Source organism: Balaenoptera musculus, chromosome 12, assembly GCF_009873245.2.
Source record: "Balaenoptera musculus isolate JJ_BM4_2016_0621 chromosome 12, mBalMus1.pri.v3, whole genome shotgun sequence".
NCBI classification, from domain to species: domain Eukaryota; kingdom Metazoa; phylum Chordata; class Mammalia; order Artiodactyla; family Balaenopteridae; genus Balaenoptera; species Balaenoptera musculus.
Window position 1 is genome coordinate 22,186,971 of NC_045796.1, and position 21,432 is coordinate 22,208,402.

General features: G+C 37.3%; 1 protein-coding gene and 1 non-coding gene across 4 annotated transcripts in view; both read right to left on the bottom strand.

Annotated features, from left to right (window-relative positions):
- The window catches only part of AIG1 (androgen induced 1), a 230,535-nt gene that overhangs the window by 167,735 nt on the left and 41,368 nt on the right, over positions 1–21,432 (bottom strand). For all 3 annotated transcript variants that reach the window (XM_036872008.1, XM_036872009.1, XM_036872010.1), the window contains exon 2: positions 602–757. In XM_036872008.1, the coding sequence (XP_036727903.1) occupies positions 602–757 (156 nt within the window). The remainder of the gene's footprint in view (positions 1–601; positions 758–21,432) is intronic.
- Positions 7,654–7,760, bottom strand: LOC118905554. The gene has a single exon (XR_005022260.1). It is a non-coding gene; the product is annotated as a U6 spliceosomal RNA (small nuclear RNA).

Here is a 21,432-nt window from a genome sequence, read left to right on the forward strand (position 1 = left end):
TAGCTAATGGCACCGCTGGGTAAGTGAAGAAGTATGAGCTAATACTGACTTCCTCTCCCAAGTTCAAAAATACCAGAATGGTCACAGACCCACGGAACATACATTTCAAGTTTGGGCTGCTTAAGAAACGGTTATGGGTTGAACTGTGTCCCCCTAAAATTCACACGCCGAAGTCCTAACTCCTAGTGTCTCGGAATGTGACCGTATTTGGAGGCAGGGTCTTTAATGAAGCAATTGAGATTGAATGAGTTCATTGAGGGGCTCTGGTCAGTATGACTCGTGTCCTTTTAAGAAGGGGAGATTGGGAGAGGGATACACACAGAGGGAAAACCATATGAAGACACAAGGAGAAGGAGGCCCTTTACAAGCCAAGGAGAGAGTCCTCAGAAGAAATCAACCCTGCAGACACCTGGATCTCAGACTTCCAACCTCCAGAACCATGAGAAAATAAATTTCTGCTATTTAAGCTACTCAGTCTGTGGTGCTTTGTTATGGCAGCCCCAATACGGAAGCCTATAATGAGCCCTTTTTTCCCTCTTAGAAGTCTGATATAAGACCCAAGTTTCTCTTGTGGTTAAATGCTTTTTTACATCCTACTCACAATCCCAACAGGAAAGGCCAATACAGCCAGCATCCAGTCCCGGAGAGAGATGAGCTTCTTGAGCTGCCTCTCTTGTTCTTGGCTCCCACTTCCTCTAGTCAGAAGACTGGAAAGATCAGTCAGCACACAGATGCCAAAAAAGACAGCTTGGATAACCTGGAGGGAGACAATGATTGGTATTAGTCAATGAGATCGAAAGAAACCCAAGCGGTAGGGCAGCAAACAAGCTACACCTCTGCAACATGACACAGGGTAAAAGAGGATCAGAAGCACATTTTAAGAGCTAGCCCTGCAAATAGAAAAAGAGTCAGACATTTACAACTTGCTATCATAGGTGAGAAAATTCATCTTAAAAACACTGCTTCCATTTTTGCACACCTAAGGACAAATGCAAAACATGCATGGACAGAAAGCGGTATCAGTTCTCAAATGACATGTCCCTTATTTTAAAACATCACATCCGTGGTTTAGTAATATTGACTAGTGTGATTTAACAAACATCTAAAAAGTGCAAAGAAAAAGACTTAAAAAAGATCAATAGGGCTTCCCTGGTGGCGCAGTGGTTAAGACTCCGCCTGCCAATGCAGGGGACACAGGTTCGAGCCCTGGTCCGGGAAGATCTCACATGCCGCGGAGCAACTAAGCCCGTGCACCACAACTACTGAGCCTGCGCTCTAGAGCCCGCGAGCCACAACTACTGAGCTCACGTGCCACAACTACTGAAGCCCATGCACCTAGAGCCCGTGCTCCACACAAGAGAAGTCACCTCAATGAGGAGCCCGTGCACCTCAACGAACAGTAGCCCCGGCTCGCTGCAACTAGAGAAAGCCCGCATGCAGCAATGAAGACCCAACACAGCCAAAAATAAATAAATAAAATAAATACATTAAAAAAATGATCAATAATAAACGAGACAGTTTAGTCTGAATGTGAAGAAATCTTCCTATGATTTAATCTCTTAGAGTCAAAATTTTTTCTACCAAAGGAAGTGGTAGAAAGCTTCTAGTCCTTGAGTCATAGAGAAATCAACTGAACGCAATAATCAAGACTGAAATGGAGCAATTTTCTGTTGTCAAACTTGAACTAGATGACCTCCTTCTCGGGTTTTCAATCTTTATGAAATAAAATCTGTCCAAAGTAATGTAAACTTAGATACCCACAGCATTTTCCCAAAAAATGTAAAACAACCACTTGTACCTTCCCCAATCAATTACAAATTGAATTACTGACATCAGCTATGTTTACTTGGACTATCACAGAGAGAGAACATTGAAACGCTAGAGCCCAGTTATTTGTGAAATTCCTAAAGTGGGGGTAAAATTATTGATGATCCCTAGCCTCGAGTGAAGGCAGGCAGCATACTGTAATACAGCTTGGCAGATGATAATTCAAATTATGGAAAGGGCAGAAAATATATTCCCTAGGCTCAAAATCATACCCATTTAGCACCGAGAATAGATTCAGGGGAATTTTTCTGATTTCATTTACAAGAAATAATTTACTGATGATTTATTTGTAAAAGATACAACTTTACTCATTATGTTTAGCAAACATAACAAAATAATTTTTTTAGTGAATTACCATCTTGGCAGTGGAACAAATCTATGAAAGCTCTGTTCCTCACTGAGGCACAGAACAAAAGGAAGAAGGACCCTCAAAATTATCCTCAGCAAAGCACTGACATACTCAGATTGTTAATCACTCTGTTTAAACTCTTATCTTAGACACATTGAAAATTCCCAGTAATGGAGATTCCACCACCAGGTTTAGTCAAATAAACAAAAATCCTGCAGTATTTTTTACGTATAATACACCAGGCTCTTCTGAACTCAACAAATCCGGCTATTATCAGTCATTCTTAGTCAGAGTAATGTTCTATTCTTCTTCATAATTTAGCCTATCTTTTGCCTTCAGTGATTTAAGGGTTCTTGCTTTTCTACAACTAGAAAAACCAGAGGAGAAGTTAAGACTGCCACGTTGAGCATGGCACAATTAAAGTGTTGGCAAGAATCATGCTGTGATGACCAGAAATGATTTAAATGACTCAGAGAATAATTTCCTACTTGGGAAAATTTTCCATAGCACATCTTATGACTTTAGATGTTAGATGTTTATGTCAACCCTAATGGGGGTTGAGAAATTGGAGTGGCCATACTGGGGAATAATAATCTCTATGACAATCTGGCAGTGAATATATTAAAACGTGTCCTACCTGATCGATAACCAGGGAAATGCAAATTTAGATAACATTTCTCATCCATGTAACTACTCACAATTTAATTCTGAGAGTACCAAGTATTATAAGGATGGATAATAACCAGAATCCTTATGGTGGGAGCGCAAATTGGGAAAACCATTTTGAAGAACAATTGGCAATATCTAGTAATTTAAAGATGCATATACTCTTTTATCTAGTGACTTCACTATGAAGTCACATTTACATGAAAGTTAATTTTAACATTCATTGCTTCAGAAAAAAGACACAATCTAAATATCTCTTAATAGTTGACTAGATAAATAAATCATGCTATAGTCACACAATGGAATTCTAAGCACACATCAATTTTTCATTCTCACAACAAAACACTAAACAAACAAAAAAGGAAACAAAAAATGCTGCATATTGACACCATTAAAATAAATTTCAAAAAGTGCAAAGATAAATTTAAAGATGCATGTATATGAAGTAAAATATGAAGAAACACATGGAATTAATAACAGTAAATTTAGGTACCTCTACAAGGAGGATAAGATTGAGGAAAGGACACAAGGGCCTAAACTATATCAGTATTTTATTTCTTAAGTTGATTATTGGGTATACAGAAGTGCAATCAAATGCTGAAAATCTGTGAAAAAGAGGAAATCTTGAAAGTCACTACAGAAAAAGACATCATGTACAGAAAAGTAAAGATAAAAATTATCTCAGACTTCTTGTATAAAACGACACAAGCCAGAAAACAGTAAAATGATATCTTTAAAGTGCTTAAGGGGGAAAAATTGTCAAAGGTGAAAGACATTTTCAGACAAATAGAAGCTGAGAGAATTCATTGCCAATAGCCTTTCACTATAAGAAATGTAAAAGGAATTGAGAATATGATACCAAATATAACTTCAAATCTATACTAAGCAATGACAGTTGCTAAAATAGTAAATATGTGGATAACTGTAAAAGATTTATCTTCTAATTTGTTTTAATTTTTAAAAGATATTGACTATTTAAAGCAAAAATATAACAATATATTGTGAGGTCTTAAACATATTTAGAAATAAAATTATGACTACAATAGTACAAAAGACAAAAAGGTAGAAATGGAAGGCATACTGCTGTTGAATTCTTAGTTACATATAAGGTGGTATAATATTATTTGGTAGAAGACAGTGATAAGTTAAAGATGCATACAGTAAACCCTAGAGCAACCACTAAAACAATAAAATGGAGATCTTTAGCTAATGTGTTGGTTGTCTGTGTGGCAAAACAAATTACCACAGACTTAGCAGCTTAAAACACCAATTTATTAGGTTACAGTTCTTTAGGTCAGAAGTCCAGGTGGATTAGTCTGGCTTCTATGCTCAGGGTTCCACAATACCAAACTCATCGCGTTGGCCAAGTAGGGCTCTTATTTCAAGGTTCAAGGAAAGGATCTACTTCCAAGCTCATTCTGATTGTTGGTAGAATCCAGTTCTTTTAGACTATAAAACTGAGGTTCATGTTCCCTTGTTAGTTCTTAGCCAGAGTCACTCTCAGCTCCTTGTATCTGCTCTCCAATCTTTGTATGATGGCTCCCTCCATATTCAAATCCAACAACAGAATATCAAATACTCTTTATGCTTCAGATCTCTCTGACTCTTCTGCTTTCTTCTTCTGGCCTGAAAAAGCTTTCTGATTTTAAGGGTTCATGTGATAAGATCAGGCCCACATGGATAATGTCTCTTTCTTAAGGTCAACTGTGCATATATCATAGTGTAATCAGAGGAGTTATAGCTCTTTCATTGACAGGTTCCCAGGATTACAGTGGGACATCTTTCGGGGTCAATTTAGAAATTCTTTCTATCACAGCTAATAAACCAATACTGGAAATAAAATGGAATACTAACAATACCAAAGTAGTCCAAAAGAAGTCAGAAATTGGGAAAAAGGAACAAAGAATAGATGACACAGAGAAAAAAATAAGATATCAGACTTTAATCCAGCAATACCTATAATTACATTAAATACAAATGGTTTAAACTCTCCAATTAAAAGGCAGAGATTGACAGATTGCATTTAAAAAGCAAACAGCACTTCAAGTGTTAAGGTACAGATTTGTTAAAAGGTAAATGAATACGAATGCTAATCATAAGAAAGATGGAATAGCTATACTAATATCAAAAAGTAGGTTTCAAGATAAAGAATATTACCGGAAATAAAGAAGAACATTTCATAATGATAAAGGGATCAATTCACTAAGAAGGCATAATGATCTTAAATGTGTAATACTGTAGCTGAGCCTCAAAACAGAGGAAGCAAAAACTTATTTAAGAAGGGTTTAAATTACTCAATAAGTGTTTGTTAAATAAATAAATGATTCACTGGTTCTTGGGAAACAGACACTTTTATGAAGATTTAAAATGCAAATGAAAGGGGAGAAACAATCTCATATTCTAGAAGAGAAAAACAAAAGAAGTTCTGCAAATATAAATGTAATAGTCTAAACAACATTTTGCCAAATTTAGAAGATTAATGGTATTATGAAATCTTATACTTCTCTACAGCTGATTCCTTTTCTTACTCTTTTTATCCACTGGTGTCATCTAACACAGCAGTCCCCTCACTATTACCTGGTGGCTACCCTGTCACTGTCTGTAGGTCTCTCCACTGGCTCTCCCCTGCTTATGACCACAGTATGGCCGCCATGCCTGAACTGCTGTGGAAGACTTCCCCAAAGTGAGTATGTGGAAATCAAAGAAAGGAGGTACCCAAAACAATTTTCACCTGATTTCCAAACATCAGGAGACAGAGAGAGAATTGTTGGGTTTTGTTAGGGTTGTTTTTTGTTTGTTTGTTTTTGTTTTTGTTTTTTTAACTCACACTGGCTAATCCTCAAAATGTAATACCTAAAAATGATGGAACAGGCCATCACTCCCTGCAGAGAAGCAAGGATTGACTTTTGGTTATTTGCTAGTTTAAGAAGCAGTTAGCCAAAACTGTTAAACCATTTTAGATTTCTGCTACTTTGTTAAAATTTGATTTGAGCTGACAGCTAACAAATCACATTAGAGACATTTTACTCTATTGCCTATATATATCATGTTGTCCATTGTAACTTAAAATTCATTAAGTTAAGAATGTAAAAGTTACATGGAGATGCACAAGTGAATCTTATGTAGGATTACGTTGAAGCATTATTCGGCTCCAGCCATTCTGCAGAGCTGGCATTTCCAAACCATCAACCCAGCATGACACACATATACACCATCTGGCTTTGAGTTCTTAGCAGGCTGGTTGCTCCTATTATTTTGTATCATCATGTGTAGAAATGAAGTGGTCAAATGTACCATACCTCTCCAAGAAATATAAATAGAAATCTATCAGAATGAAAAAAAAATATCCCAGGATATTTTTGAGCCATTCTAGCATTTGCTCCTCTAGAATGTTCTCTACTGTTTAATTCGCTCTGCATCTTCTCTCCGCCCCCTCAATTCTCCCTGTCAGAAATCACAACTTGTTTACTGAGTCATTTTAGGTTTAGGTTCATTTCCACAAGTGTGGAAATGTACCAAAATTCCATTCATATCTTTATCTTTTTTACATGAGTGGTTTTTATTAAATTAATTTAACATTATTTTCCTTTTTTCTCTGGAATGCACTAAACTATTACAATTCTGTTTGTACTAGAGGGCAAATTCATTAGATCTCTAACATTTATTCCCAAACATATATGATATAGTTTATCCAGAATGGGTTTCATTTCATTTCACTAGGTCATCTTCGATATCCTCATTTATATGTGATTGTACGAAAGCTATAGTCTATATATCAAGTTATGTCATTACTTCAGTTGCTAATTTTTATATTTCAGCCTACTTGGCCAAACTCAGGCAAGAACTAAGCATGCACCAAAATAAGAAAAGCAGCACCTTAAGTAAGAAATGGAATCACTATTTGTATGAATTTTTAAAGACAGTACAGCTGTCTTGACCTTTGGGAGTAAGATTTCCAGTAACTTGTATCTATGTTGAACTGCGTTTTGATTATATTGTACTTTCATAAGATTAATGTAAAGAGTACCACAGTGTTTGTTTTGAAGATTTTGCTTATTTTAAAGTTAATTTTAGACACGGCAGACAGAGGAAACAAGAAGGCAGAAGTCTGAGGGGTGGCAATGAAATTGGAGTGACGTGGATCATGGAATGAAGGAAAACTGTGGAGAGAACAGATGGGAAGAAGGCAGTGAGATTTATAGGTGTCATAAGGGAAGGCCTAGAGGAGTCCTCTGTATGAGGACAGAGCATGAATTAAAGGGGAGATGATACAGAAGAAATGAAAAATCTATCTAAACTCTTCTGTAATTAGTGTACAATATTATATATAGTAAACGTACATGTAATCTAGGAAAGAATAGTAGAATAGAAAGAAAGAAAGAGAGAGAGAGAGAGGGAGGGAGGAAGGAAGAAAAGAAAAGAAAAGAGAAGAAAAGAAAGGTGACTCATGCCCATGTAACATACATGGATGTCTTGTATCTGTGTAATTTCTCCTATGCAGAAGGGTGAATAACACATTTGGAAAAATGGTGTGAGTTGGAGGTCTTCCTCTATCTCACACAGTCATATATCATGTGGTACTGTATAGCATAAACAGTTATTTTATTTTCAGTTCATAAAAATTTCAATGCAGTTCTTGCCTAAAAGCAATCCATGGCAATTCGTGTGTTCAATGAAGACTGAATTTGACTGAAGGAGTTAAACACCATGTTGAAAGAATACAACAGCTACAAAATAGCAATACCATAACACACAATCTTCTAAGGGACTCCCCCTCCATTCCACAAATGTCTTACTTTTTTTTTTTTTTTTTAAATATGGAACGCTTCACGAATTTGCGTGTCATCCTTGCGCAGGGGCCATGCTAATCTTCTCTGTATCGTTCCAATCCCAGTATATGCGCTGCCGAAGCGAGCACACACAAATGTCTTACTTTTTAATAGTGCACAACTCCTTCTTATTATCAAGATCAAGAGTGAATCCCAAACGTATTTCAACACCAAGGGGCAGTGACTCAGTATGAAATCAGATGAGTGCATTCTGCAAGGATTCTTTTGCATTTGCTTCCAGTGCCTTCCTTGCCTGAGACATCTAAACATCTGTGGCAATTCTACAGTATAGAGTCCATCAGTTACATGGAAGCCATGATCAGTTACATTTTTGAATGTTACTCTGTAGAGAAATAAATGCATTTAAAAGTACCACAAGTTCTCTCTGCCTCCTTCATCCACTGAGACTATACCCATCAGATGTACTGCCTGGTGAATTTTCCGTTACTACCCTTGGAGAGAGTTAGCCTGAACAAGACAATATGGTTCTCCCACTCTAATGACTGTAACTTTTTCTAAATCCGCCATTTAAGTGATGTGCTTTAAGTCCAAGCATTTTCAAGGAATCTTCACCACAAACATTTCTGAGGAGATGGACTCATTGCATCATCAAGTCCGTGGTTTTCAGAATGTGATTTAGAGTCCTTGCCCATGTACACAGACATTTACCTCATACTGCTCTATCTCATTACTGAAAATCGATGAAGTCAGCCATAAGTCACCACTGGCTAGCAATCCATTCAGACAGACAGAAAGAAAAATAAGCTTTTCAGTCAGAAATAATGCACTTAGATAAGCAGCTTTGGAAAGGAAAGCTTTTCCACAAAATTCGTTACAATATCACAGAATCATTTTCAATATCTAAGTAGTAAGGAGAACAGTCATCTAAAGAAAGCATTTGGATGTGCTTCACAAAGTGATGGGTGCAATCATGCCATGTTCCAACACCATCCTGATAAGAGTACTGCAGGGATCTTTCCAGAGATTCCATTCTAATCTGCAAATACGACAGAAAATTTCCCTCGGGTGTTTTCACGGCGCTACACTGACATTAGAAGTTACTCAAAACTTTTATAGGCTTAAAGATTTTTTTCAGCTATTAGTATTAGCATGAATCCTTTCAAATACTGAATTAAACACACCATTGATTTATTTAACAAATATTTATTGATTACTACATACAAAACACTTAGTAAACTACTAACGCAGACTATTAAACGATCGTACGTTGTGCAACAAACGTGAATGTACTTAGAAGTGTCTAACCTCCAACTTAGTGGCACCTGTGTTTGCTAAGTGCACAGTAACAGTGGTGAACAGTTATTTAAGGAAAAAAATGTTGTAACTTTAATAACACAAATCTGTTCTGAAGTGCATTAAATTTTCTAACACTGTAAAATCTATTTTATCTGACTAAATTTTTACTTGTGGTAACAATTTACTGCAGCAGAAGATGATTTTAGTGCCAAACATAATCATTAGTTAAAGAGTTAGATAAATCTGAAACCTAAATTAAAAAGGACGTGAATTAAGGCCAAATCAGATCTTAAGTGATAAGTTGACATAGAATCATAACCCATGCACAATCTATATATAACAAACAAAACTGTATGTATTAAGAGCATATACATCTGCAGGTAAAGTTGTATTAATAAAGTCGATTAGAAAAACATGGCCCCTGTCCATAGACGTTTCTATTTTAATATTTATGAATCTATTGATTTTGGTCTAACATTGAGTCTACATAAAGACTATGTCTGCATAATTGTAGATAAATACTTGGCAGGGAACTGAATGGTTAAAATACTTATGAAAGCAGTTCCCTGTTTCTAGATGCTGCCTTCTGCCTTCAGAAACAGGGTCTTCCACACAAAGCTTTTGGATGGGCTCTGAAAGGTCTCACTCCCTAACAGATAATATTTTCTATTTTTAACTCAAACCGGCCATTGTTCTACCACATTAATTTGTTTAATATATCATTTTGAAGTTTACTGGTGCAGAGCCTAAAAGGTATAAGATGAACCATTCTTTTCATTTCTATTCTCCACTAGTTCATCTATGACTCCATAATATTTGACCTCTAGATTAAGAGTATTTATAAAATACCAGGGTTCTTATAGTTTGAGAAAGTACGAAGCTAGTGCTGGAAGGGTCCTACCACCAATCAACTCAAGTGCCAATATAAAATCTCAGAAAAAATGAAAGGTCCCTAAGACATTTTATAATTACATTAATGATACAGAAAAGTCTGATCATATCAATTGTGGAAGATGATGTGGAACAATGCTAGAGGGAGTACATTTTGGTTCAATCACTTTGGAAAATAATGGCATTATCTAGTAAAGTTGAGGATGCATATACCTATGAATGGTCTTATGTATGTCTCCTGGTACCTAGAGTATACAACATGGAATGGGATTGGAGTTCTAGGTATATGCTTCTGTTCTTTAGACGAGTATGAAATTTTAAAAAGTTAGAAGTGGTACTGTTATTTATGACATTAGGAAACTAAGAAATACATTACAGTTCTCAATTACTTAGGTAACAAAGTAAATATGACCATTACTTTCTTCACAAAGTTATCACCTTATGTTTCTACTGAGAAACAAGCTATTCTTATAGCTTTAAAATAGTTGACCCTTGAACAACATGGGTTTGAACTGCCCAGGTCCATTTACATATGGATTTTTTTCAGTAGTAAATACTACATACTACATGATCTGCAGTTGGGTGAATCCACAGATGAGGAACCTTGGATACAAAGGGCTGACTATAAAGTTATACATGGGTGTTTCTATTGCATGGGGGTCGGCGCCCCTAACTCCTACCTTATTCAAGGGTCAACTGTAACTTAATGGACATAATTTTGAGTCATAACTAAATTGTAACATGATTTTCTTGTACTTTAAAAACTGGTGACATTTAGAACACTGGATGTGTAAGTTTATGCTAGGTTTTAGATTTTTCATTGACTTTTTTAAAGTAGGGTAAGTTTAATATAAAGAATGATTAGGCTATCATAGGAGAGTAAGTATTAGATGTAAACAGAATGCTAGAGGGTGCCCCAGGGCTCAGGGAGAGTACCCAAGGAAAGAAGAACTTGGAAGAAGTCCCCTCCCCAAGGATGGGCTTCAGACTAGAGAAGGTGTGTTTGCAGCCAGTTGGATGGTGGAGAAATTCTCCACCAAGAAGCAGCCTTCCCAGGGAAAGGGGGCCTCTGCTGATGGGCAGGTGCACAAGAGTTGAGTGACCACTGTGGGCAGGAGACCTGGTGCAGGTGGTGCTCTTGTTGGAAGAGCTGCAGGGACTGCACGTTCCCTGCCTGTGGCTGGGGCAGAACGATACTGAATGTCCTTCTACCCACACAGCTGACCACTGGGGCAGCAGCTGGAAGCAGTAAGTGAAGCCCCATCCTCCTGCAATGTTCCTTCAGTGCCCTTTACTGAGAAAGCTCAACATTATCCTCAATGTGAAGGAGAAATGCTTAAAAAGTTACAGAAGAGCAGGTATTATAGGGTGAATTTGGAGCCGAGAGACAATAGAGACCTCATTTAATTCACCATGACTTCCCTGATATTTAACAGCGTTGCTGACAATATTTTAGTTATTCTAATGAAATGCTACGAATGAGGGAAGGACATTTGTTTTTAATTATTCAGATAGACGGTCTGACCTATCTATTGACTTTGGGTCATTTAATTATTTTATGCCATCTTCTATAGATAGTACATCAGGAAAACTGATGGAGATATTATTGTAACATTTTAAATATGATGCAACATTCAAAGTGGTCAAATTTGCTACTAATTTGTGGTACTTGTGTTCGATAGAGAAGGCTGAAGTGAAAGACCAGAACTAAAATTTGCATGCATATTGAAAATTAACCAATCTCTATCATACCTTTCCTATTCATATCTGAATTGTTTATAATGACAAAAATAAATAAAATAACCCAAATGTGTACAGACTCAACCATGGATAAACAGAGATATTAAAAAAATAATATACAGCAGTGAAAATAAATTACCTAGAGTTACATATATCAACACAGATGATTGCACAAGCATAACACTGAACAATAAAAGCAAATCTTAGAAGACTGAAAAAGTATCACACTATTTAGGTAAAGTTCTAAAAGAAATGGAAAAAAAAAACAACCCCACAATATTAGACCAGGGACACACATGTGGTAAAACTGTAAGGAAAAGCAAGACAAGAATAACAATAAAATGCTACCTAGAGCAAGTTAGAGTCTCCCTCTCCCTGCCCCAATCTGCATTTCAGGTCACCTTTTATTTTTTTTTGCCACTTGATTCAAGTGTAATGCAATCATCATTAGTGTTGCTGTTTTATAAATGCCTGACTTTTTTGTAGGCACATGGCGGCAGGGTTAGGTTTTAGTTCAATGTTGTATCCCTAGAGACTGGCACAACATCTGGGGTGTAGTATTAACACACATTTACTAATTACAGAATTAACGACAGTGGCAAAGACAGCTGAGTGGAGAGAGAGGGGACCTGACTTGGGGCCGGTAGAAGGATGGCCGGGAAATGCTGGGGGCCCTGCAAAGAAGGAGATCACACAGCTATATTTCAACAGAGCTGCACTGTTTTATTACAGGTGTCCCCCGCTCCCCGAAAGTAGAGTGTTCGTATGAACCTCTCATAAGCTGAAAAGGGTAAAGCAGAGAAGCAATTACCTTAGGACACATCTTGCTAACAGATGCACAAAATAAACTGACATAAAGCACAGATGCTCACAGACACAGTTCAAAGCTATGGTGGCTTGATGCTGTGATACTGAATGTATTTCCAGGGAAAGAAGCTTGGCAATGCCATTCTCACTGCTCAGGAGCACCTATAATAACTCACTGTAAAACAAATGCTGAACGCTCTTTCCACTTTCTATCTTTTTTCTTTTTCCATAAAAGTGAAAGTCCTCTATGGATTTCTTTCAGTTAGGGAAAACAGGTACTTTCATAAAAGCCAAGTGGTGTACAGTGAGCTCTGGAAAATCGGGGGGTACCTGCATTTGCTTCCACTCGTGCTCAGTGCCCCAGTCACGGGGCACGCAAACGGACCTAATGGGTATGAGGGTCGGCGGGGCAAACCCACAAGGTGCTAGGGCAGTGAGGGTGTCCGGAGCTGAATAACTAAAGAGCTAGATCACAGGGTTTAGAGTGGTTAGAGAAAAACAGGGGAGTGATACAGCATGAGCTTTTTTTTGGAGGGGGGGGACGAGTCACAGGTCCGGTAGGAGTGAACAAGTTGAATGATGGGAGGCTGTAATCCAAGAATGAGCTAGAGGTTAAGCTGTTCTCAATGACCACGAGACCCAGGGATGGCCGTGGCAAGAAGATCCTGGGTGATTATGATAAGTGTCAGGGGAGTTGAGGAGAAAAAAAGTACTGTGAGGAGGGAATTTCATGTACTGATGTGACTGTAAATGTCTGGGACAAAGAAAAATTAAAAAAGAAATTGCAACCAAAACGCACAGAAGCATAGGTTCTAAAAAAATATCAGAGATAATTTAGAAAACTATCAATTAAGTATATCAATATAAAATATATGTTTATAAAACAGTGAATAGCAACTGAGTGCCTTGCAGCAATAGAAATACAAGCAATGGCATTTTTCCTTTCAGTTACATTAAAGTAATACATCTTTTGAGTTTGTCACATTTCTGTTCTCATAAACATACAAAGTGTGTGTTTAAAAGCAAATAAATAGTAAAAACCCATCAGTAGCCAAGGCTGTACACGGACAGAACAAAAAAAATAATGAATATACCCCATAAAGGGGTAAAGGTAGTCTCATCACTTTTATTGTGGATGGGATAATGAAGGAAAATCCAAAATCTTCTGGAGTTCCAACAGGTATTAATAAAAATACGCAGTTCTTCTTCTATAAACAGTATTCATCTGGAAACTTCTCCCGACAGATTCTAATTCAATACCACCCATTAAGAAATCAAAATAAATTTAAAAGTATAAAATCAAGGAGAAACAGCCTAAGAGTTCTAAAAACTCAGAAAACAGAAAATGCATATTTTATGTTGCTTCATAAGGTACATTAACTTTGAAAGCTAGCAATAATTTCCTCACCAGAATAACAAATAAATGAAAATCATCTGTTGTTGGTTAGAAATCAGAAAGTATACTAAATTTTATATCAGGAAGCATACTAAAATTTATACCAAACTTTAAAGATAGCTGGGAAAAACAACTTTATGAAAAACTGTCCTGTCCAGGGTATAGTATACTAAATTTAGTATACTAAAAAAAAAACTGTTTATAAATTTCTAAGTGATTCCAAATAAGATTTTTCTGGAAGTAGTTTTTAAAAATCAGAACCATTAACAATAACTTTATTTGAAATAATTACCACGGGGCTTTAGAAAAATCAAATGCTTACTTATGCTTTCTACGAGTTAAGATGTGAACAGTGCAGCCTTCGACCACTTGCTAGTGAGAAAGCCCTAGCTGCGGACCACACTGGAGCTGATCCTAAGAAAGTGCCTTAATAGCTTCTCCAAATAACTAGTAGTGATATTTTAATGGCAACTTTGGTAGGTAAAGAAGGAAGAGAAGGAGAGAGGGAAGGAGGAAGGGAAAAAAAGGGAAAGGAAGATACGTTAAATGATCTTTGGGAGAAAAGCTTTATGTAATGTTATCTTAGTCCATCTGGGCTCTATAATAGAAATATCATACACTGGGTGGCTTATAAACTATGAAATTTATTTCTTACAGTTCTGGAAGCTGGGAAGTCCAAGATCAAGGTGCTGGCAGATTTGGTGTCTGGTGAAGACCTGCTTTCTGGTTCATAGATGGTTGTCTTTTTTGATTTTTTAAAAAAATAATTATTTATTTATTTATTTTTTAAACATCTTTGTTGGAGTATAATTGCTTTACAATGGTGAGTTAGTTTCTGCTTTATAACAAAGTGAATCAGCTATACATATATATATCCCCATATCTCCTCCCTCTTGCGTCTCCCTCCCACCCTCCCTATCCCACCCCTCTAGGTGGCCACAAAGCACCGAGCTGATCTCCCTGTGTTATGTGGCTGCTTCCCAGTAGCTATCTATTTTACATTTGGTTTTGCTGCATCCTTACATGGCAGAAGGGTCAAGAGACCTCTGTGGGGTCTCTTTTATAAGGGCACTAATCTCATTCACTAGGGCTCCATTATCATGACCTAATCACCCCAAAGATTCCACCTCTTAATACCATCACCTTGAGGGTTATGATTTCAACATATGAATTTTGGGGGAGGGAGACACAAAAATTTAGTCCATAGAAAATGTAAAGTTGTAGTATGCTCACACATTCTGAAGGAAAAAATACATATACGCTTCATTCTTAATATTACATGGATATTCAACTTACAGTCAATAACTCTCTTGATCAGAATGCAGCAGCTGAAGGTTGATGTTTCAAACTGGTAAATGCTAGAAGAAATCACATAGAAATATGGTGGGCAAATAACAGCTAATCTAGCCATCTTTTCTATTGTGACTGACATCAGATGCTAGAACTGAATTGAAAATCGTATCTACAGGTGTTCATCAAATTATGTCAAATTTATAGATTGACCACGAGGAAGCTTATGTATAGTATATATAACATCTGCTTTGGCTACTTAAAAAAAATCTATTACTGATTTTGAGCCCAGGACAGAATATACTTTTGTGACAACAAAATATTATGAATGAAATCTCCCCAAATGCAGAATCAGAAAAATCTTTCTTTTTAGTGGCCTTCTTTTCCTTTGTTATGCTGTGATTGTGCTAATCACACCAAGCAGTGCACTGAATAGGGTTTACAGGTAGGGACGAAGGCCTCTGCCCAAGACTCTTTATCTAGGTAGAAGCCTCAAATCCCAAACACTGGAGGAAGAAGGGATAAGCCACTTAGATAACTAAGTCCAAAGTGTTCATGAGCTACTGCAAACACATAACTGTTTTCCCCTTTATCTTAAGTGAAGGCTCCACAGTTTTGCAAAGCCTACCTTCCTCTGGGAGTATAGGAAGCATAGTGCTTCAGTGCTATTCTCTTTCATCCACAGTATATGCATCTATTATGATCAGGACCAGCTGCCTGTGCGCTTTTGGATTAGTGGTTGTTACCCATGTGCAGAAGTGGATTTTACTCCACTTAACTCAAGTATCGCTCTAGAGACGGATACATCTTGAGAGGGCAGCATATTATGAAAATTATTCCATACTTTTGAATTGCTTTGTCTTCAAAAATCTTTGATTTAAAGATATATGTGGCAAAGTTTATGACATGTTTGATATTTAAATTGAGCACATATGGGCAAAAATCTAAGTTGCTCTGGTAGCCAGAATGCTCCCAGACATGAGCTTAGAAATGTGTTACTAAGTGATGAAGAGAAAGTACTATGAAAATTCTTTCTTTGGAACACTCTTCGGAAGCTCCATATAGGAGTGGCATTGGCAATGTTTTTCTTTAGGTCTCTCAATTCCCTCTTTGTTGTAAAACTCTTAATAGGATATTATGATTTAGTTACTTATTAACACTACCAAATCATAAGGCAATAAATGATAGGTCTTGGGGTTATGCCACTAAATTGATTCCTTTGTTTAATTCATTTTTATTTTTTATGTTATTGCAGTAAGAACACTTAACATGAGATCTACCCTCTTACCAATTTTAAGTGTACCACACAGTATTATTAATTACAGGCACAATGTTGTAAAAAAGGTCTCTAGAATTCATTCACCTTCCATAACTGAAACTTCATACCCATTGATTAGCAACTCCTCATTTCCCCCTCTGCCCACCGCCTAGCAACCACCATTCTACTCTCTTCTATGAATTTGATTATTTTAGATACCTTGTATAAGTGGAATCATGCAGTATTTGTCCTTCTGTGACTGGCTTATTTCACTTAGCATAATGTGTCAAGCTACTAAACTAAGGTCTTTAAATTGAATAAATATAGTCAACATGTGAAAAGGCTCTCTACAGATACATAATGACAAAAGCATGTTTACACAAACCATTTTCTGGGAGGTGTCTTTTATATAGAAAAATTGGCCCCTATCTTAAGTCCAATCAACAGGTCTGTCTTACCTTAATGTTGAAAGCATATTGTAAATAATGTATACATCGATTTTAGTAATATTATAATCTCTGTGGACCCAAATTCCTTTGGTGTTTTTCCAAATCACGTAGTAAATATAGAGATTGAGATGACTATTTCTACTTGAACATTATCATGAAACATTCTGCAGGGCTGCATGTAACCAGCTCCAGTGATGCCCAAATCATCTTTGTGCCTGAATCAATCTCTGATAGGAAAATTCTTTAAATTTTTCATGTCATGAGGACAACATTTAGAAAAAATATGTGTGTGTGTGTGTGTGTGTGTGTGTGTGTGTGTGTGTGTGTGTGTGTGTGTTTGGTAGTCACCACAATTGAACAGGTTGTAAAGGCTATACATGAAATATACCCCAGTCAAATTTTGCACCCAAAATCATGATATACTGCATTTTTCCAAAAGTGTGTTATAGTAATATAATGATCATCTATATGGTAGTCTACAACATGTAATGTGCTTTTATATAGTTGCTATGCAAGTTGGCCGTTCCCCCTTTCCCACTGGATATTCCTTCTCAGTCTCTTTGCTAGTTCCTCCCAAACTTCTCAACCTCTAAACTCTGTGTACCCCAGGGCTCAGATATTGGACTGCTTCTCTTTTCCAGCCACATTCACTACATTGGAGATCTGATCCAGTCTCCTGACTTTGAATACCATCTCTGTGATAAGGACTCCCATCCCCATTTACATCTCTAGCCCAGACCTCTCCCTTGAAGTCCAACTATCTATTCAACATCCTCATTTGAATGTTTCAAATAGGCATCTCAAACTTCACAGGTCCACCATCAAACTCCTTGTGTTCTCCAACAAATATGCTCCTCCCACAGTCATCCTCATCTCCATGGATGGCAACTTTGACTTCATAGTAATGCAGCCCCCAAGCTCTGCTCATGCAATTCATTAGCAAATCCTGATGGCTCTATTTTAAAAAATCATCTCCAGAGTCTGACACTTTGTACCACTTCTAGTGCTACCTCCATGGTCCGTGTCACCACCAACTCTCCCCTACATTGTTGGAAAAGCTCCCATCTGACCACCTTGCTTTTCTGCCTTTCTCCACTCTATTCTACACAGCAGCCAGAATGAGGTTGTGAAAAGTCAGATCATGTCACTCTGCTCAAAGTCCTTCAAAAGCTTCCTATCTCATGTGCAGTAAAAGCCAAAGTCCTCAATAGCATGTTCCACAAGGCCCTCCCCTGTCTCCTGCCACTGGCCCCCCCTCTCACCCTGCTCCAGCCCCAGTGCTCTCCTCTTTGGAGCCTCTAAACTTGCTGTTTCCTTGAACTACTTACTCACTGTCTTCATTCAAACATTAGCTTGCAGTGAGGCCTTTCCTGTAACTCTCTGTAAAATGTCCACCCCTCCTCCCCAGTGACACTCCCTAGCTCTCTTCTCTGCCTTTTCTTTTTCTTTACAAGAAACATTTTTTATATCCTCCCCTTTCTCTCACTAGAATCTGATATCCCTGAAGGTTGGGATTTGTTGTATATGTTATTCCCTGGCGCTCAATAAATACTTGCCAAATGAATGAATGAATAATCAAATTTTAACTCTTTTTGTCTTCTTGCTTAGAATACAGTGGCCTGGCCTGCTCAAAATCATTCAACCAGTATGTTTTGCAGGCTGACTGTGAACCCAGGTCTTTTGATGGAAAGCTCATCCTCTTTCTACCAATGCTTGCTTATTAACTTGTAATACCACATTCTTACCATCTCAGGGGGTGGGCCTGGTTTTCTGATTACTCACTTTTAACCCCAAATATCTACCAGTGCATGTCTCAACAGAAGAACATAAAAAATGTTCACTAAAAGTACAGAGAAGGATTTTACCCAGAGAAGATGGTAACCACTTCCTGTCTATATTGTGAGCCCATCAGGGACAAAGATTACATTTTATTCATTCTCAAATCACCAGTGCTTGGTTCAGTGCTTGGAACAAGGCTGGAGCTAAATGTATGCTCAATCAAGAAAGAGAACCATATTAAGCTAACCCTAACCAGGATCATCGAAAATGTTGACAGTACAGCTGACAGGTGTCACGGCATTCTGCCCCTTGCTCATTCACAGAGCAGCCAGGACACCTGATGGGAACTCTGCTACCTTACGAATCTACAGTTGCAATAAATGCGGAAGGCCGAAGCCTTGCTCTTCAGCAAAAAATTATATCCTTGGTCAATAACACTGTAAGGTACTTACTTTGTGCCAAGATCTTTGCCTGGTGCTTAACAATCTTATTTAACTACCACAAGAGTCCTTTAAGATAGGTATTGTATCACCATTTTACAAACTATAACTATATAACTATGAGAGGTAGAGTGAATTCCTCAAGCTTGTATACATTCCACTATCAGTCAGTCTTGGAATTAGCCCTCTTGACTTCTACACAATGTTTTAGGTCCTCACACAAAAGCTTCTTTTAAATATGAAAGATAATAGACATTATATTTGCCTCGCCTCCCAAGGTATAAAAGAAAGCAAATATTCTGGTTCTGAAACTTACAGCTTTCTGTTACATTTCTCCACGTTCTTTTACATTTACTTAATTCTTATTTCAACACTGTAATAGAAATGGGGAGTTCTAAACGGGTACAGTCTTTCAGGGATGTAATCTGAACAGATGAATCAAAAGTCTTTAAAATACTTTTATAAATGCACCTTACTGGGTCACAAAAACTTACAGACAAGAATGTTTATTTCACTGGAGTTTATACTATTAACAATCTGGAAATTGTTAAACTGACCAAAATGACGTATTTAAAACTTGAAGGAATGGTGGGATGTTTATATATCCTTGAAACATCATACCTTTGAACAATAGTTAACAACTTGTGAAAATACTCATATAATCAAGTGTGAAAAACAAGTAACAAAAAGTAACCACAGATGACTATAGTTAATGGCATTGTATTGCTTATTTGAAAGTTGCTAAGAGAAGGATCTCAAAAGTTCGCATCACACACGAAGTAACCATAACCACAACAGCAACGACTAATATAACTGAATGCTGACTGTGTGCCAGGCACTGAGCTAGGCTCTCTACTAATCCTTCTCATTTAATCCTCACAATAACCCCGGGAGCCAGGGACTCCAATAATCTCGATATTACAGATGAGGGAATACAGGCCCAGAAAAATATTTGATATAGAGCATGATCTCAAGTTTTTGTAAAACATACAAAGAAACAGAGACCTAAAAATACAGGTTTTAGTCAGGATACTTGAAGCAATCGATGGATACTATGTTCTAGTGATGGACTACCAGTAAGCTGACATCCATTGAAAATCTTATCACAGTTTAACTGACTTTTTCAAGTGGAAAAATATACACTTACAAGCTGAACATTTTATTCAAATTATAACTCATTACATCTAATTGGTAATAAAATAAAAATAGTGCTGGCCTCATATTTGCTTGTATTCTCTTTCTTTCCCTGCCATCACTTTCACCTTTGTGCATTTTCTTTCCCACATATTTTGAAGTGGAATCAGAGAAGTTTTTCCATTCATATTTCTGAGAACTTGTTGAAAACTTGTAATGAAAACAGCAAGCTAAAGCATAAACTAATTATGTCAAAGGTTCTCAAACTATTTCCCCTTAGGAATTACCTAGCATTGTTTGAAACTAGTTATACTGTTTTTCAGGAGAAAAAAACAAGCATTAATTTACTATCCCTATAAGAGTTTTGAAAACAGATATGTTTTGATAGCTCAGCTTGAAGATGTACTTTGTATGAACTTTCCTGCTATTCAGGGCTATGAAGTAGATGAAAACAATTACCTGTGTGTCTGGGTGAGTTGTTAGATTGGGATTTGGTTTGTATTCAGATCAAGTTAAGAAAATGTTTACAGTGCGTCTCTGTCCTAAGAGAACTCACAGAATCAACAAGTCGTTCCAGTACTTATTAGTGTGAGGGACACACCTACTGAATTAGCCTTGGGGAAAAAAAATCTTAAAAAGGCATTTTAAATTGTGGCTACCTGTATAGCCTGGGCTACTTTCTGGAAAGGAACAGTAGATTTGTTAATATATGTGGAAATACACAGGGCAGAACCTGGTTCTCCGACTTGCCTCTTTCTAAGCTCTGATATTTATTTATGGACTCACCATCCCAAACCACTATCATTTTACCACAAGCAGAAGACTAGCTCACATCTGTGTTTTGCAAATGCTTTTACATCAGCCTGGTATGCATTGTAATTTCAGCCCGCCTAGTGCACTATTACTCCTCCTTCAAGACCCGCTCCTCTCTCCTTGACAAAGCACAGCTGCAGGGATGACATACACCTTGGTGCTGAGATTTTATATTGTATATTGGTCTACCCTTGAATTTATGTCGCTGTATTTAGGTGTTCATTTCTGTCTGGCTGCCCTAGAAGACTGTGAGCTTTTCCTGAAGAAGAGCATAATGCTCTATTCATCTTCAGATTCTTAGGCCCAGTTCACCTGCTTGAGGGCTCAGCTGCTCTTAGGAAAGTTCTTTTTACACTCTGAACTTCAGTTTCCTCTTCTGTAAAAGGGTCATAAGAATATATAACACACAGATTTACTGTGACGATTTAACGAGATCTTGCACGTGGAAGCGCCTGCAACCTAGGCTCTCAATGACTGCTGACTTGAACTGCTGCAACACACATCAAA